General features: G+C 40.4%; 1 protein-coding gene and 1 pseudogene across 1 annotated transcript in view; one reads left to right on the forward strand and one right to left on the reverse strand.

The window, feature by feature from the left end:
* CADPS (calcium dependent secretion activator) overlaps positions 1-27,416 on the reverse strand; it is a 467,826-nt gene that overhangs the window by 233,642 nt on the left and 206,768 nt on the right. The window contains 3 exon segments of the mRNA XM_029917033.1: positions 4,831-4,952; positions 9,386-9,619; positions 26,725-26,805. Coding sequence (XP_029772893.1) covers positions 4,831-4,952; positions 9,386-9,619; positions 26,725-26,805 — 437 coding nt within the window.
* Positions 23,974-24,277, forward strand: LOC115273779 (annotated as a pseudogene).

The following is a 27,416-nucleotide window of genomic DNA, read 5'->3' on the forward strand; positions in this document are numbered from 1 at the left end:
CTTGATAAAAACTAACATAATGTCTGTTATCAGCAGAGCTGAGAGTGCAGTCTTTTGAAAAACACCTCCTGGTGACAAGAAAAGTCTTCTGCTCTGTTTCCTAGGAGGTGGACAAATGTATCCGAGTTCTTGCATTCACAAAGTATTTCTCTCCTGCATTCCCATGCCTTCCTGAGATTGTCTGCCTCAGAAACACCATTTCAATTACTTCTGCCTCAGCACCTCCATTGGCTTCCCACAGAAGCAGAAACAATGCATTACAAATGGAGGCAATATTCTTTGAAATAAACATATTGCTTGAAAACTTGTGATAACATATTTTGCTGGCTTTCCACTTTAAAAACCCAGGAAAGGAGGACAACTGAATCGAAAGGGTATATAGTCTGCTTGAAAATATCCCACAGGTAGCACACAGATTGGTAAAATGAAGGACGAAAAGAGGACACACAGAGGCATGCACGCGCACACACACACACACACCTTTTCTTCCAATGACAAAGTGTCTTTAACTCTTGAACAAAGCATTCTTATATCACACACCTGATCCAAGATGATCATGCTGGGTAGCGCCCTGGTTATAAGTAAAGAGACAGTGCTGGCTAAGGGGGTGAGAGAGGGTTGGAACCTCCGTGACTAGATTTGGACAATACAGACCAGCATTTCCAAAGGATGCTAATAGGTATGAGGTGAAATAGATTTGGGAAACTCATGAATATAAACAAAGCTAAATAGGCCTATCTACTGTTGGAAAGCTTCAAAGGTTTTTAAATGCCCGTGAACATTGAACAACTCAGATGTAATGTCTTGCGTTTTCCAAACTCAATCGTGGCACTGTTCTCCCTGCCCTTCCTTTAATTGAAGCCATGTATGCACTGGAGTTCCAAAAACACACTCTTGGACAAAGTGGATTACGCAATGTCCTCCCCGATTTGTGACTGTACTTGGTTTAAAAAAAAAAAAAGACAAAAGTCAAATTCCTTGTAGACACATGATGGATAAGATGTGGGTTTCCAGTTGCCGAGTGAAAATACTTACCAGCAGCAAGAATAGAATTCATGAGTAATAAATAAAACAGGTATGAAGTGAATTTTGCTTTGATTTTTAAATGTTTCTAATGTTTTATTTATTTTTGAGAGATAGAGAGAGACCGCGTGAGCAGGGGAGGGGCAGAGAGAGAGGGAGACACAGAATCTGAAGATGGGATCCAGGCTCTGAGCGGTCAGCACAGAGCCTGACATGGGGCTTGAACTCACGAACCATGAGATCATGACCTGAGCTGAAGCCAGATGCTCAACCGACTGAGCCACCTAGGTGTCCCTTGATTTTAGAATGTGTATATAAAGTATAGGGATGAGCTGGCTATAATAGTCAAAGACAAGATTTAGAGGATGAACAGGGCAGGAAAAGGGCTAAGCTTGTCAGATAATGAAGTGGAGTTATTAAGACCAATGAAAGATAACCCTCAAAAGGATACTTTTTGGGGTAGTCAAAATCAAGGCACAGACATGATAACTGGAGACTGGTAATGGGAAAAATTAGAAGTAGAAGTAGAGAAGAAAAGGAGAAGAAATACAAGCTTCCAAGAAAAAAATAAATGATAGGATTCTGAGTCGGTCCAAACCAGGGAGGGAGGAAGAAAAGGCACCCGCACCAGCTAATACCAGATAAGACCAGAGGCAGAAAAGCACTTCCCGAACTGAACTATGACAAAGAGAAAGGCAAAGAAGAGAACTGGGAAAAGAATTGTGGATTTAAAAGGAAGATGATAGAGATTGTAAAGAGAATTGATACAGGAAGGATAAAAGAAGAGGGGCGCCTGGGTGGCTCAGTCGGTTCAGCATCCGACTTCAGCTCAGCTCGTGATCTCACGGTTTGTGGGTTGGAGCCCGGTGTTGGGCTCTGTGCTGACACCACAGAGCCTGCTTCAGATCCTCTGTCTCCTTCTCTGTCCTTCGCCTGCTCTCATGTGCTCTCGTTCTTTCTCACTCTCTCCCTCTCAAAAAGAAAAATTTTTTTAAAGGATCAAAGAAGAGACTGCAGGAAACACAAGTACTTCTAGACTTCAAACTCTGCTTATATCTCTGGGATTCGAGATGCTGTAGAAATGGAAAATACGAGGTTCTTAGACCATTTTTTTCCTCTCCTATAGCAGACATTACAAGTTCATCACACACTGTTTTTCTCTGAATACAGATCTGGCCTCAGAACCCTTAACACAGCCCTAGATGTAGTCACTGCTGATCGATGTGACTTGACCCTGGACATGAAATCTGCATTCCTACTGTATTTAAAAACAATCCAGCAAACAAGCTAATCCGCTGTGAGGTTTGAGTAATGCCCACTCACTGATGGAAGAGAAATGAAAACACTGTACTTCTGGCTAGAAAAGCAAAATATTTCAGTGTGAGATGTTTATTAATAGAGACATAATAATGCATATGTGTGGATAAGAGTAAACATGTATGTGAAATATGAGTATTTCAAGCAGACAGCTGAAGTAGTTCACATTTATTTGTACTCTGAAACTCTGTTTTGAACATTTATAAACACATGAAAATCAGCTCATCATTTACCCTGGCAGCTGAAACCTTTAAACCCAATGAAAGGATATGAATTATGTTTTAAGCTGCAACAGCTCCCATGAAACAAGAGCCTGTTGGAATAATCAGAACTTTTCCTTCCTCTCCATCTAATGACACCATATTGAGCCCAACATCTAAAACGTTGGCAGAAACACCAAAGAGGTTTACCATCCCCCGCATACGACACATTTTTCAAAGCACACATAAATAGTGCAGCATAACATAATAGCATTGATAATGAGCAGGCCATGGTGACAGGTCTGGGAAAAATTGGGATTTGTATCAAAGGTAGGCAGTAAAAAATAAACTATGTTCATTTTCGGTTGAAAACTAGGTTTAAACACAGGGAGGCAGGATAGTGTGTGACAAGTTGGTTTCCATTTCCTCTCGCTTATATTCATTAATTTCACCCAGCTTACGAGCACCTGAGGCCTTTGCCTATTCATGCAGAGAAAAACTTGAAGGCATACAATGCCCTGAGATTTTCTCTCGTCTGGGAAACATGTAGTGCTTTCTTTGAACTATTTTGCTTGAACATCCTGGTAAGTCATTCATGTTTTGCTACACAGCTCATGATACTTTGCAGGAGAGGCAGGGCATTGCTGTCAGGACTTACCCTTTTCATAACTTCCATAAATTAACAACAATAATGAAAGAAATCTCATTAGTCTGGTTGGCTTAACAGAGATAGAAAAGGAAGGGAAAGAGGCAGTGGAGAAGGAGGGAAAAAACAGTGACCTTGTAAGAACTTTTGAAGCCTGAGGCGCTTGGGCGGCTAAGTTGGTTAGGTGTACCCCTTCGGCTCAGGTCATGATCTTGTGGCTTGTGGGTTCGAGCCCCACATCAGGCTCTGTGCTGACAGCTCAGAGCCTGGAGCCTGCTTCAGATTCTGTGTCTCCCTCTCTCTCGGCCCGTCCCCTACTTGTCCTCTTGTGTCTCTCTCAAAAATAAATAAACATTAAAAAATTTTAAAAAAGAATGGTTGAGGCCTGAAAGTCCACTGACCCAAAAGAATTGATCATCATCACTCATGGGAATGACTGCCACAGAACCCTAGCTGGTTTCCTGCATCGCTCTTCCGCAGCCATGGTGATCTCTTTAAAGTGTGTGTCTAATCACCTATTCCCATGCTTTCCTCTCCATGGTCTAGCAAGGCCCTTCATTCTATGGTCCCTTCCTGCCTTACTGGCAGCTGATGGCATACCTTGTCCTCTGACTCTAGCCGCACTGGTCTTCTTTCAATTCTGCTATCCTATAGGGCCTTTGCTGACCACAGGGCCTTTACACAAGCTGACTCTTCCTGGAATGCTCTTTCCACTCCCACCTGCTTTGCTCAACTTTTGTAATACCAGCCCAAATGTCTTTTAACTCCTAAAGAAGCCCAACTCTGACCCTGTCCCCACAAAGCACTCCTTCTTTTTCAGCATTTATAGCTATTTGTAATTATACATAAATGTGATGATATTTCTGATCCTCCCACTTAACATTAAGTATAAGGTCTGTGGAACTACACAAGTGACCACCTCCCTCCCCACTGGGTAACTCTACCTTGTACCCACACAGTGAACATTTGGCAAATATGTACTGACTGAATGGATTAATGTATCTAATACAACACACCGCATTACTGATATAGTCATAACTGTGGAGCATAAGAGAAAGGTTTTGAAAAAATTGCTTATACCATAAACCAAATATTCTTTAGTAAATCTAATAAAACAAATTTATATCAAACTCTCTGGCACATTGTATCATAGGATTGAAGGTGTGACTTAATTCTCTAAGGTTAATACATAAAGCCTCCAGAAAGGAGATTGGGTCTTTTATTTTCTTCTGTTCTTAGCTCTGAAGGAACAGGAATCCTTATAAACATTTCTTTTTATTAGGGAGAGAGAGGAAGAAAGAGAGAAAGAGAGAGCATGCGTGGGGAGAAGGGAATTAGGACAAATAGAGAGAATCCCGAGCATGGAGCCTGACATGGGGCTCCATACCAAAACCCTGGGATCATGACCTGAGCTGAAATCAAGAGATGAACATTTGACTGACTGAGCCACCCAGGCACCCCAGGAACTGGAACCCTTATTGTGGCTGCTGAATAAGAATGCAATTGAGTCATCTTGTTTGGAAAATAATCAGGGTACATGCCTTCTAGAACCTTCTGGGGAAACCAGACCTTTAACTTGGAGTTGGACAAAATGGCGCCAATGAGAACCTTCTGGAAGATGAGCAGTGGAGAAACAGGACTTACGTTGGTTTAGAAGCCTCCGCCTGGTCAGTCTGTAGTTTCTCTCCGCCTTCCACCTCCATGGTGCAATACACAATGCGATTTGGAGCCAAGGATTTGAGGCCTTGGACCTCCATGATCACCACCTAGAAAGAGAGCCACACACGGTAGAGGTTATCCCAAGGTTATACCCAAAGAAAGTATATAACACCCAGAAAATATATAATACCCAAAGAAAATATATCCCCCCTAAGAGAATAAATGGATGGGAGGAAGTTACCAAAATACCCAACAGGTATCTGGTAGCTTCTATCAGTTTTCTATCAGCCAGGCTGGTCCCAGTCTTGCACGAAGAGGCAATTCTTCACCGTGTGACTTACTGCCTCTGGATGGAAAGACAACCTTCACTACTTCAGATACTCACAGCACTCTGGCACGTGATGGGAAACGGGCTGCTTTTTTCCCTGGGTTAAATGCATGATCATCTTTTCGTTTCTACAAAGAAACAGGTTCTCTCTTATTTTCTTTCAAAATAGTCTAGCTTTTAATTGGCACTTAGGAGAGATAAAGGCCCAGAAACTCACTTTTCTCTTTACAGTGAGGTAAGTGCTAACACAAAGTGCTAAGAGCAAAAGTCACTGAGCATTAGAGTCAGAGATGCAAGAAGGAGGAGTGGGGCCTGTGGCAAAACAGAGAGGCAAACTCCATGTACACGGAGCAGTTGGGACCCCGGTGAGCCCATTGCTGCCTTGTCAGTCCTTCCTTCATCCGGAGTTGCCAGATTCAGCAATTTTTCCTTCCGAAACATGGGAATCTGAATCAGAATCAAAGTCGGAAATCTGGTTTTGAAATTTTGACAATAATCCCAAAAGGGAGGAATAAAATACACAAACTCAGTGCAGGCCAAGAATGTTTTATCAAAACAAAAACATGTCTGCATCGGCACACTTTCTGTTCTAGACTGGGGAGAAAAGCTGGTGTTTTGCTGGACCAAATATATCATTTCCAATCCCCGGTACTTCCCATGACACCCCTTACACTCCATTCGATCACCTGCTATTCTCCCAGCAGAGAAGGGCTGCCAGGGGACATTCAGTGGGATGCCCGTCATTCATCAGAGAGGATAGGGCATATATACTGGTTCAGAAATCTGAAACACATGACCTACATCGAGGATCCACAATAAGCCAGGTATATAAAAATATCACCCAATCATACTTCAGAAGAGGTGATGGCATTACACAAGGACAAGGGTATGGTTGTACAAAAAATGTACACTTCCTTAATGGGCTTGATAATAGAGTTGGCTTTGAACCAGGATTTACAAGGCAGCTTTGCTGCTTAATAGTCCCATGGTTCTCAAACATAGTGTGGATCAGAAGTATCTGGAAGGCTTATAAAACCCAGAAACTGCTGGGTTCCATCTCCAGAGTTTCTTTTCTTTTCTAAGTTTATTTATTTATTTTGAGAGAGACAAAGATAGCACGAGTGGTGACAGAGAGAGAGGGAGACAAAGAGAGAAGCCCAAGCAGGCTCCGTGCTGTCAGCATAAAGCTCAACAGGGGTCTGGATCCCACACACCCTGAGATTATGACCTGAGCCGAAATCAGGAGTCTAGCACTCCAACGACTGAGGCACCCAGGCGCCCCCATCCCTGGAATTTCTAAAAAGCAGGTCTGGGGTGGAGCCCAAGATGTTTTATGTCTAATTATTTCCCTGGTGATGCCGATGCTAATACTGATGATCTGGGAGCCATCCTTTGAGAGCCATGTATTTCTCATGGGATAGTGGGCAAATGACTTGACCTTGAAGTCACCCCACTTTTCTTTCAAATCTCCTGAGGCCCAGTGTCCTCATCTGTAAAGTGTGGATAATAACATACATCCTCTATTTGTCAGTGGCTGTGGTGTGAGGACCAAATAAGATGATGTATGTAAGAGAAAATTTGCACACTGGTAAGAACCACACAAATGAAAAGAAATGGGAGGCACAGTGGAAAATTACACAATTTTTGTAATTTAAACGATCTCCGTTGAAATCCTGAATCTGCATCTTTATCAGCAGTATAATCTTTTGCAAGTCTCTTAACTTCTCTGAGGCTTTGTTTTCACATATGCAAATGGCTCAAAAGACTGTTGTGAGGATTTACTGAGTTAATGGTGGCAGAGCAGGCACAGTGGCACTCTACCTATGCCCGTTGTTTGTCATCAGAGCACTCCCCTGGCACAAGTCCATGCCAGTCAGTCCTCCTGGACCTCTTGCTGCGGTTAACTGCTCTATAGTGTCCCTTCCAGCCATGCAATTCTGTAACTAAAACAGGTCTTTGACTGACCTGCAAATTCCAACCCAGTCTGCCCCAATAAGATGACCCTTCTCTCTCTCCCTTCTCTTGTCCGCCGGACCGTGTCACCCAAGACGCATTCACAAACAGATAAACGATGATTTTTGCTGGCAGTTTTAGTATATGTGCAATGTAACGTTCCAAGTAAAAAGTATTTGGGACCCCTAGGGCATTTTATTCTGTACCTGTGCTTACACGTTAAAGCCTGTTTGAATCATGTACCCATGGGGGTAGGGCTGGGGACTCATTCACAGCTAGATTTCAGATAATCAGCTGTGTAATATTGAATACCGATAAAGAATTAGAGAAGTATGGATTTAAAAGCTTCATGAAAATCAATAAACCACTTTTCCCCAACTTTCTTTAGAAAGACAAGAGGCAGTGAGGAATAAATTGCCACCTCTAATTGGCAATAATCAAATTCAAAGACACCTAAGAAAAGCGTTCAGTACCTCAGGTGGCAGTATTAAAAAAGAAAGAAAGAATGGAAGTTTCTGTGAAATTACACTGATGATTTTTTCACACACCGAGTGCCCTATATTTAACTGAATACTGATTCTTCCAACTGCAAAATAAATGTTGATAACACTGTAATAGGACCATCTTGATCTGAATCGAGCACAGTAAAGCAAATTACCTGCACTTAATTCACAGCAAGCCTTAATGATGTTCTAGAAAATTAATTTAGTCTTTACAAACTCTAATTAAATCTACAGAACTTTGATCTCTTCTCTTGGTCTCCCCAAATCTAGGGCCACCATAAAATCCTAGTGGGGTTCTGAGCTTTAATAAGTTATGAATGATTCTCAGACTTTGAGTGCATAAGACGCACCTGTGTGGCTCATTAAAATGCATATTTCATGGCACACTCCATCTAAAGGTTCTTTTTGTTTTTTCTGACACCACTGAGGAGTATTTTACATATTATATCATATTATATAGTTAACTCATTTCAAGTGTACAATACAGTGATTTTAGTAAGTGTACTAAGTTGCATAACTATCATCATCAATTGGTTTTAGAACATTTTTATCTCCCCCAGTAATGCCCTTCAGGTCCATTTCCACCCCTTGCCCCAGGAACCTAAGCTAACTTCTGTTTCTGAAGGCTTGCCTTTTTTAGACATTTTGTATAAATGGAATGACACAACATGTGATCTCTTGTGCTTGGCTTCTTTCACTAAGCAGAATGTTTTTTGTTTTCGTTTTGTTTTAATATAATTTATTGTCAAGTTGGTTTCTATATAACATCCAGTTAAGCAGACTGTTAATGACCTTCATCTAAATCAAAGCATATATCTGTAGTTTGTTTTTTTCAATTGCTGAGTAGTATCCCCTTGTTAGGGGTACATTTTGTCTATCCATTTTCAAGAGGATACACATGAGGTTGTTTCCATTTTTGGCTATTAAGAATAGTGCCGCTATAAACACAGAATGGGAGCAAGATTTTATGGGGACATGTGTTTGCATTTCTCTTGGGTGGATATCTAAGAGTAGAGTTGCACTCCACATGTGGTAGTTGTATGTTTAACGCTTTGTGAAACCACCAAACGATTTTTCAAGGTGACAGCAACGTGTTCTATTTCCCCCACCTCGAGATTTGGATCATTAGGTCTGGGTGGTGCCAGGAATCTGCATACAGAACCAGCTTTGTGGCCAATTCCAAATAGCCAGATCAGAGCCACTCCCTAAATTATATGTATGAAAAACAAACATGTGAATAGAAGTTACCGAGAAAGGTACTGACATGTGGAGCATTCTGCCATAGTCCCAGTCTGAACGGGTTCTTTCTCTGGCTGCTGAAATAAACTAAAAACGCTCCCGAGGAACAAAAGCCTCTTTTATTGTGTACCCAACAGGTGAGAGAACAGAAAAGAAAATCTACAACTCACCAAATGATGCTAGATGCTTCTCTCCTAACTGCGGCACAGGATGCCAACATTCTAAACTTTCTACATTGTGTAAGGGCTTTACAAAATCCTTGAGCAGTGCTTTAAGATGGAAAATAATGCCAGATTAAATTTAGTAGCTGGTTCTTAAGACTGCATTTCCTTACGAAAAGCATGGGCTCCTGGAGATGGGGAATCACTTGCTGATTAGCTGACCTATGCTTAGCAAGCTGTTATTTTAATAAGTGCTCCTGGGATGCAGGGAGGAAAGCAAGCTGATTGTGGTGCATCTAATCACCCACTTTCTGCTGGCTGTGCCGTGAAACTTTCGAGGGTTGAGGGCTTTTTACCTCCAGGGAGAAAGACAGCACGACATCTGACTTGGAGAGCTGGTTCTCACTCTCCTCACCCATGTCGATGATGGAGGCGTTATGACTGCGTTTGAGTTTCTGAAGTTTGAATTCTCCGCCTTTGGACACCGGCATGCTCTCCAAATTGGCCATGAGCAGGTTGACGGATGACTTCAGCTCCTCGATGTACATGTTCTCCATCTCTTTGGATACAAATTTGGGAAATTTGCGCTCCTTGTAAAGGAAAAGAAAATTATGAGCCGAGGAGTAACTAGGGACCTGATTTACACAGCAGGTTTACATCCCACAGTCCAGAGTTATAATAACATCTACCACTGGTAAAATTTTGCCTGGATACTGTGACATTGTGCTCGAAAAATGTTCAGCCTAGTTGAGTAGACAGCTGCCTGTCTTCTAATTATTTACAGTCTCGAACAGGTTAGAAATACATAAACAAACATATAGTAAGAAAGAGTCAAATGTTTTATGATAGTTCAATTTTCCCCCCCAGTTTTCTTCAGCAAATTTGATTTGTGGAAAGAAAATGGGGTGATATTTTTAAAGTCTGGTTTCAGCTGAAACCATGTTTCTTTTTAGCAAAGTGCAATCCGTTGTTTTTAAGTTTGGAGACGGAAAGACACCCTATTTCTGGATACGTATAGAGATTTTCTCACATGAATAATTCAAAAGGAGCTCATTTGAGATGTTTCAAACATAGCCTGCAGCTATTTCTAAAAGGAATAGTAGAAAGAATAGTTACTGTTTTCAAGAAAAATTGAAAAACTTAATGAAGTGATGAAAAACATGATTAAAATTCTTTAGAAAAGAAGATAAAGCAATTCCATATCAAAACTAACCTCTGTTTTTTTCCTTCCTTGCTTATGAATTCAGTTGTAATAGCAAAATAGCCTTGCTTTGTTTCCTCATACCTCTAAGCTGTCCAGGTGCCTTGAATATATTTTGGATCAATCACCTTCTCAAAAAATTATTTCCTACTTGAAACACAAACTTGCCCTGCTTGGCCGTGGTGCGTGCCAGTCAGGTGAGGGGCAAGCCACATCAGTCTGACTTGTCTGCAAGTGAGAAAAATAGCCATCTAAGAAGTAACTTAAATGATAAAAGGAATTGATTGGCTTGAAATGTCCTAGAGTAGACCAGCTTCTAGCAAGGCTGGAGTCAGGGCTCAGATAATATCACAGCAACTGTTATTCTTCCAAATCTTGGTTTGGGTTGGCCCCATGCTCAGTCTGACTCCCCTTAATGTCACAGAAAGGTTGCTAAAGCTCATAACATCACATCATGCTACCTAAGGGAAGAGTGAATGTCTCCTCTTGTAATGTCTTTTATTCCAAAATTCTCACTCAAAGTCTGACTTTTGCACATCATGAACAACCTTGTGCTGAGTTGCTTAGGCTTGAATTACTTTCAGTGGCCGAGGGTAGAATTCCAGGTGGGTCACATGGGATGTGGACAGGTTTGCCAATTAGAGGTGGCAAAAAAAATAAGATCTTTCCTACGTGGGCAACTGACTCAAATCAACCACATAATTCAACTAAGTGGCCAACAACCAACCAGATTTACTTTCTCAAGTAATTGATCTGATCTGAGGGATAGAGATTGCAGTTAGCAGTGAAACTGAAATAGCAAGATCATGTAGACTCGTGGTTGGCTGCCATATTGGAACAGCTGAAAGAATAGGACACTTGTCAATGAAGAGAGAGAAAGAGGTCGAGAGAGGGATGGAGGTAGAGACTAACAGATGGAGGAAAGAGAGGAGGGAAGGAAGGAGGAAGGGAAGATGAGAAAAGAAGCTATTTAGAATCATAGAAAGGAGCTCTGACTTTTATTGGATTTTTAATTCTCATAAAGCCTATTATCTCTCTGGTGGTGCCTTTGAGATTCTCTTATTTTCCTTTCAATAATTCACCCCTCCACACACATACTACTTAGCTAGAAGGGTATTTCTTTCTTGCTACCATGGAGGTTTCACTAAATTTCACATAGTAAATCCCCTGAATAGAGCTTGGAGATGCCTTTGTGCTACGTCAGTCTTCTTCCTACCAAGAAGACCTATTCCCCTCACCCCCTGGCCTCCCTGGATAATTCTCAGCCATCTTGTCATCTTCTATATTTCAGCCTCAAAATTTGTTTCCCTAGGTTGACTCCCCTTATTCTACTTTCTTATAATACCTAGCTCAACTTCTTGGTAACCTTTAGTATAATTATAATTAATGGAAAATGGTGAAATTTGTTTATCTTTCCTGCTGGGCCATGACATCTATCTTGATACCCTTGATGAACTCTTATTCTCTAAAATAATCTTTGGCACATAGTAAGTATTCAATACATAGGAGTTGAGTGAATAAATGGACGGCTTGTCAAAATGTCCATATTAAATATCAACACAGCTAAAACTCAGTGATGAGGTGGAGGTGAAGAGATGATGAAATAGTTCTGGAAGAACACCAAGATTCCACTTTTCCATGTAAATGAGCATGGGAGTCTGAAATCCACTCAGCAGCCTTTGAGTGCTGGTTCCTTCTGGAGCTTCTTACTGTAATCACTTCCTGCTTTATGGTTGTCCTCAGCCCACCATGTGGTGCTTTCTAAACACACTGAGGAGCAGCAGGATGGATGCCTCTGAAATGAGATCATAGGCTGATGAGCTCAATAACAGGCTTATCAAAAGCCTAATGATTCAAGACAAGAATCTTACCTTAGTAGGTAAGTGTGTGTGTGTGTGGGGGGGGATCATGGTGAAAGGATATGGACTCTTGCCATGAAGCTTACAACCAGTGGGGAGAAAGATCTATTGAAGAAACATCAAGGTTGATGCTCTAACAGCAGTGTATGAGACATGAACTTTCACTGAGAAAATCAGGAGTGGCTTTCCAGAGCAGGTGACTCTTGGGCTGGGAGTCTGATGGATGAGGAAGAGTTTGACACCAAGCTGAGTTGGCTGAGACAGGATCACTGTTTTTTTTTCCTTTCCATGGAAAATCTACAGGCAACCATGAATTTAAGAAGGTCTGCATAACTGTACATGGTCACACATATTTCCACATCTCCTTTTGAACATGGCCCTTATTAAGAGTGAAGATGGAAAGTCAATTCATGATCAAAGAGTGGTCCCCAAGGCCATGTGAGAAGATACCAAGCCGTAAAGGTTATGTATCAGCATCCTAAAGTCTGTTACACTGATCTCTCTTTCTCATGTTGGGGCCCAAATCTTATAACTACTTGGGAAGCTGGGTAAGTGGTATCTCTGAGTTTTTACTGGCAGCTGCTGGCCTTGTAGTTGCCATGGAGATGAAGAGACAAACTGTTGTGTCTGTGAAGTGGGCTCTTTCCTGCCATCATCCTTGAGAGACCTTATCATCAAGTGCAATCTCTTTTATCACAACCACCTTTGGGATTCACTCAAGGCCTCTTTACTCCACAGTCTTGACATTATGCAAGAAGACCTGGTGGTTTCAGACAATACCACATTGGCCCAGACTTGACTACAACAAACTTTAAGCAGCAGAGTATTGGAAAAATCCAAGGAATGATCACTCCTCTCAGAACTTGGACAGTTTCTAATGACATCATAAAAAGAGGCTCATAAAACTGAAGTCTGCAAAGGAGAACAAGGCCATTTTTCTGCCTTTCTACTAAATCCTTGAGAAGAAATAGTGTCCTGTCAATCTAGGCTGAGATTCCTGAGGGGAGTTTTCAGCAGCAGACCCATGACAAACACATTTCAAAGCTGAAGCTGTGCCAAGATAAGGAAAACATAGTCGTCCATCTCGACTGCTACTTTCCCAAGCATGAAAATAAATTAGCCTTGACAAAAGCATTGTTTATTCATATCGCTTTATGAAAGACATAACATATGGGTGGACAAAGTCCTCCAAAGAAAATTTCTACTGTCCATTTATTTTGTTCTGGGCTGAAGACATTCCTCAATGGGAATGGCCTCTCAAGGACAATTCCTAACAGGGTTATTTATGCTTGCCTACACCGAGTGATTTCTGTAACCTCTCAAAAAATAAAATTTGAAAGTGCTAACAGCTCTGTCAGTCATTTGCTTTTCTTTCCTGTCTTTGCATTTTTATCCATAGAGGGTGAAGAGGTACATGTAAAAGCTGACAAGGGTACCCCCACTCAGATAGCGGGTCCTTAGACGCAAATGACACATTGATAGGTGACCAGAAGGAAGGGTGTGGCAGAATGACACCTTGTAGACACAGAGCTCACTGACAGTGTTATACTTGTTCCGTACAGGCTCTCAAGCAATTCCTGGGCTCCTATCATGTGTCAGGTAGCATGGATATCACTGGGATGAAAGAGTCGGCCAAGAGGTGATGGTATCGGGTAAAGGAGAATGCCAGGAAAAGAATCAGGTAGATGCCATGTGACACATGAGTAACAGAGGCATGTGTAGGGTACAAAGTTCACCATGGAATCTTATCCAGTCCACATGAGTGAAATCAACTTGGCTTTCAATCCTGGGTCGACTCTTCACTAGTTGTGTGACTTTAGACACGTTTCTTCCCTGTCTGAATTTGAGTTTCCATATATGAAGTGGGGATAATAAGCCTCAGAGTTATTGTGAAGAATAAAAGATAATAACAAATATCAATACTTTTTTACTATATATAATCCACATATATGTATCACATGTGTTTGTACACACATCTATGTACACATATATACATGCACATATACATGCCTGCATACACACATATACATATCCCTATATATCAGGCACCATGCGGCCACCACACTGCTAACAATACCAATACCAATCATAATGACGATGATGACCAGAGAGATCATGATGCTAGTTGGCATTGACAATTATTTGTGTCCTGGACAGTAAGCTAAGCACTTTACATGCTTTACCTCACTTAATCCTTCCAACAGCTGAGGCTAGTGCTATTATTTAATCCCATGTTCTGGAAGAAAATGATGCATAGACGTTTAATCAACAATTAGTAGAATGGCGTTTGAAAGCCAGAGCCCATATTTTTAGCTACCATACCACAGAGCAGAATTATCTGGCTCCAAATGGCAAAGAGCCAAGGTAAACCTTCTCGGCATGGCGCATCATCTCTGCATTACTTCATCTAAGTGCTTGGCAGAGGGCTGGTAAGAGCTGAGCCCTCCACGGCAGTGTCTGTTCCACCATTAACAGTCAACATGGACTGTACGTTGGTGGGCATGGGATGAAGAACCGGGAGTGATGAAGAAGGGCAGGCATGTTAAGTGAGAGAAGGAGGTCTTGGTAAATAATTTGTAAGAGTCAGCCTCAGACACATTAGAAGGTACTTTGGGCATAGAGATGATAGCTTCCAGGATTGGCTTCTTTCCTCAAACTAACTTACTTATTTATTTTTGAGAGACGGAGAGAGACAGACCATGAGTGGAGAAGGAGCAGACTGAGAGGGAAACACAGAATCGGAAGCAGGCTCCAGGCTCTGAGCTGCCAGCACAGAGCCTGATGCAGGGTTTGAACCCACGAACCATAAGATCATGACCTGAGCCGAAGACGGATATTTAACTGACTGGGCCACCCAGGTGCCCCCCTCAAACCTCTCTTTAAGTGGTTTGGGGTTACTTCCTCCGCTTTTGTGAATTATATGACTTCCCTTCACTTAATAAATTTCAGAGGCCCTCCTCAGCATTTAGATTTTTGCTTGAACTCAAGATTTTCCTGGGTTGTTAGCTACCTGCAAAGGTCAGAGTCAGGGAGATGCTTTCCACATATGTTCTTTCAAGTAAAAAATTGAACTAAACTTTGGCGTGCCTGGACACTGTGCTACCTCATGACTCAGGGTGAGTGCCAGGTACAAAAGCTTAATTTGTAAGCTGGGAGTAGTATCATTCTCTGGTAGGAGAAGATGCCATTTTTATCTGGTTTTTGACAATGCATGGACTAGAACTTTTTCAAGAGGGAAAGATTTGGATATTGTTTCCTTCCTAGGGGCATAGCCTCATCAAGGTTTGCAGCAGGACCACGGTATGAGATGGTAATTTTGCTCTGCAGAGAATAGGGGTTTAAATAGCAACTCCACATTTAAGTGATAGTTTGAAAAAACCAATGCGGTTTCACTCCCACACATCTGCCACGAACACTACAAAAACTGTATTATTGATCTTATATAATTAGCTCACAAATTTTGGAATTTTACCTCAAATTGTGGCCAAATGAACTGGCAAATATCACAGTACCACTAATGCCACAAAATGTCTGTTTAAGCTCCAATGTCAACTTCTGATGACACAATTTAAATAACGTAGGCTTAATTCCTAGGGGAAATTTGGGGACATTTTAGTATCAGTATGAGAGGATTTGGGGAAATGTTTGAATGGAGATTAAGAACATTTAAAAAAGGCATTCAGATCTCTTCATGGGACTTTTAAGGCAGCACATCTGATGTTCACAGTGCAGGCTCACGGACCCATCTCTAGTGATTTGTGAGATGTCAGCGTGACTGATTCGCCAGATTAGAGCGTAGGGTTGTGTTGGAGGAAAGCTGCCCTGGACGGGCCTCCCTTCTCTTCCAGGAAGAAAGAACACACAGAAGCCTTTTGTACGCGTGTCTGCTGCCAGCAGAAACACCGGGGTCTTTACCACCTCTTTGCCAGATTCCAAGGAAATCAAAGCAGAAAGGATGCAGATTTCCAGAAGCCGCTTCTGCCTGACGCTATTGCTTCATGTGGCCTTCTGGATAAACTGAAAGAAATCTACAGTAAATTTTAGTGGAAAAGAGGAAGTAGGTCCCTGGAGGGGCAGCCAACAGTGAGAGGGCAGTCCTGTCCTGGTGTAACTAACTGCCAGCCTGTCATAAAGCATGACACTTGGAATCAAAGCACTTAGCTCTCCACTTATAAGCTGAGTGACCTTGGGCACATCACTTAAACTCTTTGAGGTGCTGAACTGGGGAAAATCACTGTAACTCCCAGGTTTGTCTGTCACTGATCTAAATGAGAGTCTGCATGAAAATGTACAGCCAGTGCGCAAAACATTTAATGTAGGCCGAATGAGCAAAGAGAGAGAGAGGCTAGGATGAGGTAAGGTAAAGGGCTGGTTGAGAGGCATCTTGGATCTTTGGATTGGAGTGATGGAAAAAAATGAGGATGTGTATTTGTGGAGGCATTTTTTTGATTGAAGTGTAGTTGACATACCATATTATATTAGCTTTAGATATACAACATAGTGATTCAACATTTACATACATTACCAAGTGATCACCAAATAAATCTAGCTTGCATGTGTTACCATACAAGGTCATTACAATGTTATTGTAATATGTGCTGTACATTCACCCTCGTGTCTTATTTATAACTAAAAGTTTGTACCTTTAAATTCCCTTCCCCTATTGTCCTCTCCCAGCATTGTTCTCTGTATCCATGAGTCTGTTTCTGTTTTGGTTTTTTGTTTTGTTGATTCCACACACATGTGGCATCATACGGTGTTTGTCACTTAGCATAATACTCTCTAGGTCCATCCATCTTGTTACAGATGGAATCTCATTCCTTTTTAGGGTTGAATAATATTCCATTATGTATATATGTGTGTGTGTGTATATACATACACATATATATACAATACACACACACACACACACACATATATGTACACATATACCATACCTTCTTGATCTATTCACCTACCAAGGGATACTTGCTTCCCTACCTTGGCTATTATAAATAACACTGCAGTAAACATAGAGGTGCATATATCTTTTTAAATTAGTGTATTTGTTTTCTTCAGATAAATAAATATCCAGAAGTGAAACTGTTGGATAGCATGATAGATAGTTGCTTTTTTTTTTTTTGAGTAACCTCCATACTGTTTTCCATAGTGGTGGTACCATTTTGCATTCCTCCCTGCAGGACACAAAGGCATCCTTCACCCCACGTCCTCATCAACACCTGTTACTTCTTGTGTTTTTGGTGATAGCCATTCTGAGAGAGAGGTGATATCTCACCGTGATTTTGATTTGTATTTCTCTGATGCTCAGGGATGTTGAGAATCTTTTCATGTTTCTACTGGCCATCTGTGTGTCTTCTGTGGAGAAGTGTCTATGCAGATCCTCTACCAATTTTATAGTTGGGTTGTTAGGTTTTTTTTTTTTTGATATTGAGCTGTGTGAATTTTTAAAAAATATATTTTGGATGTTAGCCCATTATCGGTTCTATCATTTGCAAATATCTTCTTCCAGGCAGTAGGTTGTCTTTTCATTTTCTTGATGGTGACCTTTACTATGCAATAGGCTTTTTAGCTTGATGTGGTCCCATTTGTTTATTTTTGCTTTTGTTGCCCTTGAGGGGTCAGATCCAAAAAAAAATACTGCTTAGACTGATGTCCACGAGCCTTCTGCCTATGTTTTCTTCTAGGAGTTTTATGGTTTCTGGTCTTCCCTTTAGGTCTTGATTCATTTTGAATTTACTGTTCTAAATGGTGTAAGAAAAGTGGTTCAGGTTCATTCTTTTGCATGAACTGTCCAGTTTTCCCAACACCATTTATTAAAAAGACTGTCTCTTCCCCGTTGTTTATGCTTGCTTCTTTTGTTGAAGACTACATGACCATAAAAGTGTGGGGTTATTCCTGGATGATCTATACTGTTCCATTGATCCACCGTGTGTGTTTTCATGCCATACTGCTTTGATTTCTGTAGCTTTTTAGTGTAGTTTGAAATCAGGGAGTGTGACACATCCAGGTGCTTTCTTCTCCTCAAGACAGCTTTAGCTATTTGAAGTCTTTGTGGTTCCATCCAAACTTTAGCGTTATTTGTTCTAATTTTGTGAAAAATAATATTGGTGTTTTGAGAGGCATTGCACTGAATGTGTAGACTGCTTTAGGAAGTGGACACTTTAACAATATCAACTCTTCAATTCCATGAGCAAAGTATACCTTTCCATTATTTGTGTCTTTCTTTCATCAGTGTCTTATAATTTTCAAAGCAACAGGGTTTTCACCTCCTTGTCTAAATTTATTCCTAGGTATCTATTCTTTCTGATGCAACTGTAAATGGGATTGTTTCCTTACTTTCTCTTTTGGATAGTTTGTTAGGTGTGTATAGAAATGCAACACATTTATGCATATTAATTTTGCACCCTGCAACTTTACTGAATTCATTTATTACTTCTAATAGTTTTCTGGTGGAGTCTTAAGGGTTTTCTATACCTAGTATTATGTCATCTGCAAATAATGGCAGTTTTACTTCTTTTCCCATCTGGATGTCTTTTATTTCTTTTTCTTGTCAGATTTCTGTGACGAAGACTTCCAATACTATACTGAATAAAAGTGGTGAGAGTGGCCATCCCTGTCTTGTTCCTGATCTTAGAGGAAAATTTTTCAGCTTTTCACCGTTGAGTATGATGTTAGCTGCAGGTTTGTTATATATGGCTTTTCTCATATTGAGGTATTGCCCTCTGTACCCATTTTTTGGAGTCATAATCACAAATGGACATTAAATTTCATTGAACGCTTTTTCTGCATCTATTGAAATGATCATATAGTTTTTCCCTTCTTTATGTTAGTGTGATATATCACATTCATTGATCTGCAGATACTGAATCATCCTTGTATCCATGAAATAAATCCCATTTGATCATGCTATATGATCCTTTTACTGTACTATTAAATTCAGGTTGCTCGTATTTTGTTGGGGATTTTTGTATCTGTATTCATCAAGCATATTGGCCTGTTATTTTCTGTTTTTGTGGTATCTTTTGCTGGTTTTGATATCAGGGGAATGCTAGTCGCACAGAGTGAGTTATGAAGCATTTCGTCCTCTTCAGTGTTTTGGAAATAGTTGGAGAAAGATAGGTATTAACTCTTCTTTAAATATTTGGTAGAATTTGCTTGTGAAGCCATCTGGTCCTGCATTTTTGTTTGTTTGGAGTCATCTGATTACTAATTCAATTTCATAAATAACAATCAGTATATTCAAATTTTCTATTTCTTCTTGATTCAATCTTGGAAGATTGTGTGTTTATACGAATTTATCTCTTTCTTCTATGTTGTCCCATTTGTTGGGATAGAATTGTCTGTGATGGTCTCTAATTATCCTTATTATTTCTGTGGTATCAGTTTCGAGCTTCTTTTCATTTCTGATTTTATTTGGTCCCTCCCTCTTTATTCTTGATGAATCTGGCGAAACATTATCAATTTTGTTTATTTCCTCAAACAACTAGCTCTTAGTTTCAATGATCTTTTCTATTGTCTTATTTTTAGTTTCTACTTCATTTGTTTCTGATCTTATTTTTAGTATTTCCTTTCTTCTATTAACTCTGGACTTTCTTCTTTGTCTAGTTCCTTCAGGTGTTACAGTTGGTGGGTCTGTATCACCATAAACTTCTCTTTTAGAGCTGCTTTTGCTGTGGTCCATAGATTTTGTACTGTTGTATTTCCATTTTTATTTGTTTCAAGGTATTTTTAAATTTCTTCATTCGCCCACTGGTTGTTTAGTAGCATGTTGTTCAGCCTCCCATATGTTTGTGTTTTTAGTTTTTTTGTAGTTGATCTTGAATTTCATACCGTTGTGGTCAGAAAAGATACTCGATGTAATTTCAATCTTAAATTTACTGAGATGTGTTTTGAGACCTAACATATCATCTCTCTTGGAAAATGTTCCAAATACCCTTGAGAAGAATGTGTATTCTGTTTTTGTATGGAATGCTTTGTATTCATCTATTAAGTCTATCTGATCTGAAGTATTTTTTAAGGACAGTGTTTCCTTATTTGCTTTCTGTCTGGGTATCTCTTCATTGAGATAGGTAGGATGTTGGTCTCTTACTATTATTGTATTACTGTTTTTCTGCCTTTATGTCTGTTAATGTTTGCTTTATGTATTTAGGTGCCTCTATGTTGGGTGCACAATTATTTATAAGTGTTATATTCTCTTGTATTGATCCCTCTGTTATTACATAATGCCCTTCTTTGTCTCTTATTACTGTCTTTGTTTTAAAGTCTATTTTGTCTGATATAATGATTGCTATACCAACTTTCTTTTCCTTTTCTTTTGCATGAAATATCTTTTCCCATCCTTACATTTTCAATCTGAGTTTGTGTTTGGATCTGAAGTGAGTCTCCTGCAGGTAGCATATAGATGGGTCTTGTTTTTTTTTTTTTAATACATTCAGCTATGTCTTTTGATTAGAACATTTAGTCCATTTACATTTAAAGTAATTACTGATAGATATGTACTTACTGCCATGCTGTTGATTGTTTTCTGGTTGTTTTTATAGCTCTTCTCTCTTTCTGTATTCTCTTGCTTTCTTCCCTTGTGATTTGGTGACTTTCCTTACTGTTATGCTTGCATTCCTTTCTCTTTATTTGTTGTGTCTATTGTAGATATTTAGATTGTGGTTATCATGAGGGTCATATATAACATCCTACATATATGGCACTCTATTTAAGATCATGGTTGCTTAAGTTCAAGTGCATTCTAAAAGGACAATATCTCCTCCTCCCCCCAATTTATGTTTTTGACATAATATTATACATCTTAATATTTTGTGTATCCTTGATTAACAATTGTAGTCTGAATAATTTTATTACTTTTATCTTTTCACCTTCATACTAGCTACATAGGTGGCCCCTCCACTACTTTACTATATGTTTACCTTTACGAGTCAGATTTTTTTTCGTAAGTTTCTTATTTCTATTTATGAACTTTCTTTTTCATTTAAAGAAATCCCTTTAACACTTCTTGTAAGGCTGGTTTGGTGTTGATGAACTCCTTTAGCTTATGCTTCTTCAATTCTGAGTAATAATCATAATGGGTAGAGTATTCTTGATTATATTTTTTTCCTTTCAGCACTTTGAATATATTGTGCCACTCCCTTGTGCTCTGTACAATTTCTGCTGAAAAATCATCCGTGGTCTTATGGGGTTTCCCTTGTATGTAAATATAGTTGTTTTCCTATTGATGATTTTAAAATTCTCTCTTTAACTTCAACTGTTGACATTTGATTATAATGTGTCTTGATGTGTATTTCTTTGGATTCATCTTTGGGACTCCCTGTGATTTCTGGACCAGGGTGCCTGTTTCCATTGTCAGACAGGGAAGTTTTCAGCCATGATTTCTTTGAATAGGTTTCATGTCCCTTTCTTTCTCTCTTTTCCTTCTAAGATCCCATAACATGAATGTTGGTACACTTGGTGTTGTCTTGGAGGTCCCTTAAACTCTTCTTGTGTTTCAAATTCTTCTTTCTTTTTGCTGTTCTTATGGGGTGATTTGTACTAACCTATCATCCAGACCATTGGTTCATTCCTCTGTATCATTTAATCTACAACTGAGTCCCTTTGATGTATTTTTCATTTCAGTTATTATATTCTTCAGCTCTAATTGATTCTTTTTTGTATTTTCTTTTTGTTGAAGTTCTGACAATGTGCATCCATTCTCTTTAGGGGAGCATCTGTATTACTATTACTTTGAAGTCTTTATATGGCAGATTGCTTATGTCCATTTCATTTAGTTCTTTTTCTGAGGTTTGGTCTTATTCTTTCATTTGGAACATAATCTTCTGTCCTCATCATGCTAAATTCTCTGTTTATTTCTATCTCTGAGTTAGATCAAGTATGTTTCCCAGTCTAAAAAGAGTGGCTTTACACAGAATGTGTCATAGGGGGCCCAATGCAAACTCCCTTAGTCACCTGAGCTAGGTGCCCTGGGAGTGTTCCTAGAAGGGACCATCTATACTCTCCTGTTGTGGTTGGGTGACAACTCATTGTTGTGTAGGGCTGGCCCTCTTCCTAGCTGTCAGGAAAACCTGGCTCTAGTGCTGCAGGTGTGCTGGTGGGTGGGGTTATTGCCCTTTTGGCTCTGATGCCCTGCTGAGGTGCAGAGTTGTAGAGGGCTCTCAATGGGGTACATCCCCTTACACAGCAGTCTCAAGGGAGGATTCCAAAGTGATGCCTACCAACACCAGGATTGGCAAAGCAGAATGGAAGAGGAAAATTGGCTACAGTCAGTGTCTCAGTCCCCAGGGAGAGGCTACATGTCTCCTGCCTCACTGGCCAATGTTCCAAGATGAAGAAGTGGGTCTCCTTCACCTGTGGTCTATGTACTTTTCAATCTCATGTTTTTGCCCTGGTTTCTGGTTTGAGTGAGTCTGTATGTAATGCCTTTAAGAGAAGTTTCACCTTCTCTACAGTTCTTTTGCTTTCCTGAGTGAGTTTCCTGTTGCTTTTCAAAGCCTGGTGTTTTGGAGGTTCATCTAAGCATTAGGGTTCCTGATGTGGAACTCAACTCTCTTGCTCCTCAGCGATACTTTCTATATTGCTGAGATCCTTCTGATTGGAGTGGAATGCTGCACCCAGGGAATGGTTTCTTCCTTCATGAGATTGTATCTTTGCCACTGCTACCTGTGTTAATGCTGCCCCTTGTTGTGAAGGCTCTGCCCATGCAGTTTCCAGGCTTCCTTCAGAGGGGACAATTCCATGTGCAGTTGTAGATTTGTTGTGTCTGTGGGAGGAGGTGAGCTCAGGATCTTCCTACGCCACCATCTTGCCTGTCCCCTATCCAGGAATTTCTGGTTATGATATTTACAGGAGCTGATGTTCAACCATATGGATTTAATTGCACACTCGCACTAAAATTCACTCTTATGCCAGAAACAGAAAAATCGGGGTGAGCTAAAAGAAGATAAGCAGGGGTGTTTTGTTTGAATATCCCTTCATGAACTAGTCAATATCTAAACTCTCGATATTTTGTTTAATTGTTAGCAGATACTGTTCAATTTTCCTCAGTATTAGCCAGCCTGGTTTAGGCAAAAAGAGAATTTACATTTCTCAGAACTCAACTAAACCAAGGGAAAAGCAGTTACACAGTGGAGACTCAAGAATAAGTGAAACCAGGGACTTGAACATCCTGAGAATCTCAGTGTATTCTCCATCTCTATCTCTCTTCATATGTTGACTTCATTCTTTCATCTTCTTTTCCCTACATGGAAGAATTGAACATGGCTGTAGACATCTTTCCAGCATGAGAAGACACAGCCCTACTGGCCCACAGTCCCCAGGTCCCAGGGAAGTGGTTCATTGGTTAAGTTGCAGCAGGGATCCATTTCTGGACCAATGATTTGTGGTCATGGTAGGCTGGGAACTGTGATTGGTTCCATGTGGGTAAAGAATGGATTTCCAGGACTGGAGATCATGGGCATGAATAAATGATGAAGAAGAAGAGAGTCCATTTCTAGAAGAGTAGGAGATAGTGGTGGGCAGACTTACTCATAGAAATCCTCAATACCCTAAATGTTTGGGGGATGTTCCATATACTTTGAAATTATTCTCCATTCTCTATAAATAATGACCAAGATAGACTTACTTTAATTGCCTATTTCATTGCCTAAGAAAGTCTAGTTCTAAGTTGTCAATAATATCCTTCTTGGTATAAGAATATCTAGTAGTATGGTCTGGGGGAGAAAAATCTTGGACCTACTATTGTTCAAAGATGAGCAATTTGGCTCACTATATAAGAGTTGTTCATTCATGGTCTTTTAAAAATTGAAATTACCCGGCAGTCGAGTCATTGACTTGGAGTGACGTGGTTGTGTGGTCTTACTGTGCCCACTCTTCGAGCCCTGTCACTCCCACTTGCCCGCAGGATGGCTCACAAGCAGATCTATTACTCGGACAAGTACTTCGACGAGCACTACGAGTACCAGCATGTCATGTTACCCAGAGAACTTTCCAAACAAGTACCGAAAACCCATCTGATGTCTGAAGAGGAGTGGAGGAGACTTGGTGTCCAACAGAGTCTAGGCTGGGTTCAATACATGATTCATGAGCCGGAACCACACATTCTTCTCTTTAGACGACCTCTTCCAAAAGAGCAACAAAAATGAAGTCTATCTGCTTATCGTTGATTAAATCTTTTTCAAATTTAATGTATATGTGTATATAAGGTAGTATTCAACGAATACTTGAAAAATGTACATATCGTTCATCCAGACCTGTGCATAAGCTGTATTCTTCACAGCAACAGAGTGCAGTTAAATGCAACTGCAAGTAGGTTACTGTAAGCTGTTCAAGATAAAAAATTTTCTAGTCAGTTTTTTTCTTAATATAAGTGCCTGTTTGACTTACCTGTTATTTTTGTTAAATAAAGTTTGTATGTTGCATTAAAAAAAATTGAAATTACCCTACACTAGTTTCTTAAATTATCACATTGAAGCCTCAAAGTAAACAACTAAAATAAAGGTGCTATGGACTTGTTTTTGAAGTGTGTGTGTGTGTATGTGTGTGTGAGAGAGAGATTGTCTTCAAATGAGATGAATACTTAATAGTTTGGAATGCAATAGACAAAGAAAGGACCAAATGACCTCTATATTCAGGATAATCTGCTGAGGAGACACTGACTTTATAAAACTAAATTCTGAAGCCTTATTGATGTTTTCTCTCTCATTAAGCAGGGTTTTCAAACATAAGGGCCTTTTAAGCTACCTTTCAGCAAATCCATAACTGCATATTAATTTTAGCCAACAGAATGACTCTACTATAAACTTTGAAGATGTCCAAAAATAAGATGGAAAATATTTCAATAAAGCTGCTTCTGCACAAACGGGGATTGTTGAGCTTTGTGGAATCTCCTTTTGGTTTCTCTTCCAGTAGAAGTCCTTTCCATGTGTCCAAGTCCTGAGACACTTTTTTTCCATGGCGGGAAAGGGTGAAAGCCAGGCTCTACCAATTGCCCATCGTCCCAACCATCTTCCATAGCCCCCTGCCCTCAGAGACACACATGTCCTGTAGTTACCATAGGAACAAGTAGGATCCTATTATTTAAAATTTTGATATTTTGTTCTTCATGGATTTTTTCATTAATTATGCTTTAAAAGTATTTCATTAAAATGGTACTTATCTTGCTTATTGCATTTGTGGCCACTGGCTTTTAAATTTTGTACCTTACATGAGTGCCTCACCCTTGTCCCAGTCCTCATATTTAGACAGACTTGAATTAAGCCTCTGGTGTGGTGCCTTGTAGTGCCTTAACTAATATCTATCATGCTCAGTCCTGATTTCCCTACCTCTAAAATAAAAATGATAACTGAAATATAGTGCTGTTTTAAAGATTAAATGAGATGTACACATGAAGCATTTCGTATGCTTGAAACAGAATCAGCACTCAATGAATACTACTAGCATTACTACTGCCAATAATAACACAAATAACAGCAATGATAGTAGATAACATTCAGGTTCACAGTCATCAATAGTAAGACATTTTCCCAACTCTAGAGAAATCTTGTCTGCTGGGAGACTCAGAAATGCAAAAAACAAAACAAAACAAAAAAAACCAGTCACCATTCAATGAACTGTGACAATAAAAGTTTATGTGTGGTGTGAAGAAAGCATGAGAGAGAGGAGAACTAGATAAGCTCTCAGAGAATGGACTTTAAGTTGAGTAAGAGGGTTTGCTAAAAGAAGAAGAAAAGAAAGGTCATTCCAGTGGACTAAAACTCATTGAGGCAAGAGCCTGCTGGACTACTCAGAGGGAGATAGTCTCTGTAGCTGAAATGGTGGATCTGGTGGGAAAGGCGTGGAAAGTGAGTCTAATAATAAGTATCTAGTCTGTGGATTATGAGCCTGGAATATCATTCTGAAGAGGTTAGACTGTTCTGGGATTCAGTAGAGGATTCTACTGAAGGATTTCAAGGCTCTGTTTGTGAGATGTTCATGCATGAGGTTGAGAATGGCAGCTGTGTGGAGGAGAGTCTGGAGGTCAAGAGTAGAGCCAGGGATACCCACTAGGAGACTATCGTGAGATCTGGGCATTGAGGTTGACGGCCTGAATCAAAGCACCAGCTGAGGTGCCGGAAAGCAGTCAAGAGATCTGGCCCACGTTTTGGAGGCAGAATCAATGAGCTGGGCAGCTCCGTGTGGGGTGTCATAGGGAAGAAGGAGAAACTGAGAACACCTAGGAGGTCTCATCTATAGGAACTGACTGAGAATACGGCGAGAGGAGCCATTATAGGTATGTATATACAGTGAGCAGACGGAGAAGAAAGGAGCTAGGTTTGAACACATTTAACTTGGAATGCAGGGGCATATCCAAGAGGAAATGTTCACAATGGACAGTTGGAAACATAAGGCAGGGGACTCAGGAGAAAGGGGAGGCTGGGGCTTGAATACTGACTGGAGGAGAGGAAGTATACATGCTACCTGGGAGAAGTGCCCTGAGAACGGAGGCAGGAGGGCTCAGTCGAGTGACCGTCCTCCTCTTCCTGCCTCTCTGCTTCTCACTTTCATCTTTCCGTGGCCCTTAATAATCAGTGTGCTTCTGTCCCGATCTGGGGACTTTGGCCTGGTCCCCCAGCAAATGTCCCCCCACCGTCTTTACCCTGGCTATTTGGTCTGCCATTTGGAGACGTCCATCCAGCTCTCGTCTGATCTGGGCTGCTTGCTCATCTGGATTGTCCAGCTGCACAGAAGCACAAAAACAGAGACTTTCAGTGTGGATCGCAAAAGCCAATCAACTCATGACTGTGCATTTTACACCCCCTGATCTCTGCCCCCAGAGACACACTTCACTAACAGTTAAGAACCTTGTAAAAAAAAAAAAAAAAAGAATCTTGTACCAGAAACATCCAATTGGAGGAAAGCTTAAGTTAAACCCTTGCAGGTAGAGCGTCGGCTGGTAGACAGGTGCCAGGAAAGACACGCAAATGAGTTTGCACAAGAATCACTTTGGAACTGCTGGGCAGCATTGCCTCTAAGGAGGGCCCAATATATAGCATCTCTGTTCTGGTCCAGTGAAGAAGGCATTTATATGACAGACACACAGAAGGAAACAGTAAAATAACTATTAGAAATGGGTGGAGCAAAGTGTCAGTCCATGGTGCCTTGGTGTCATACGTCCCACACCAGCCCAGACCATGGGAGATTAATCAATCAACGCATTCCTTCTTTTGAGCCCTGAGACTTTCTCAGCCAGGACTGCCGATGGTTACTAGCACTGAGTCAGGGGTTGACATCCAAGCTGAAATCTAAGCTAGTCTTCCCTGGAATGAGAGCTCTTAGGACATAAGATTC

Source organism: Suricata suricatta, chromosome 12 (assembly GCF_006229205.1).
Source record: "Suricata suricatta isolate VVHF042 chromosome 12, meerkat_22Aug2017_6uvM2_HiC, whole genome shotgun sequence".
Lineage (NCBI taxonomy): Eukaryota > Metazoa > Chordata > Mammalia > Carnivora > Herpestidae > Suricata > Suricata suricatta.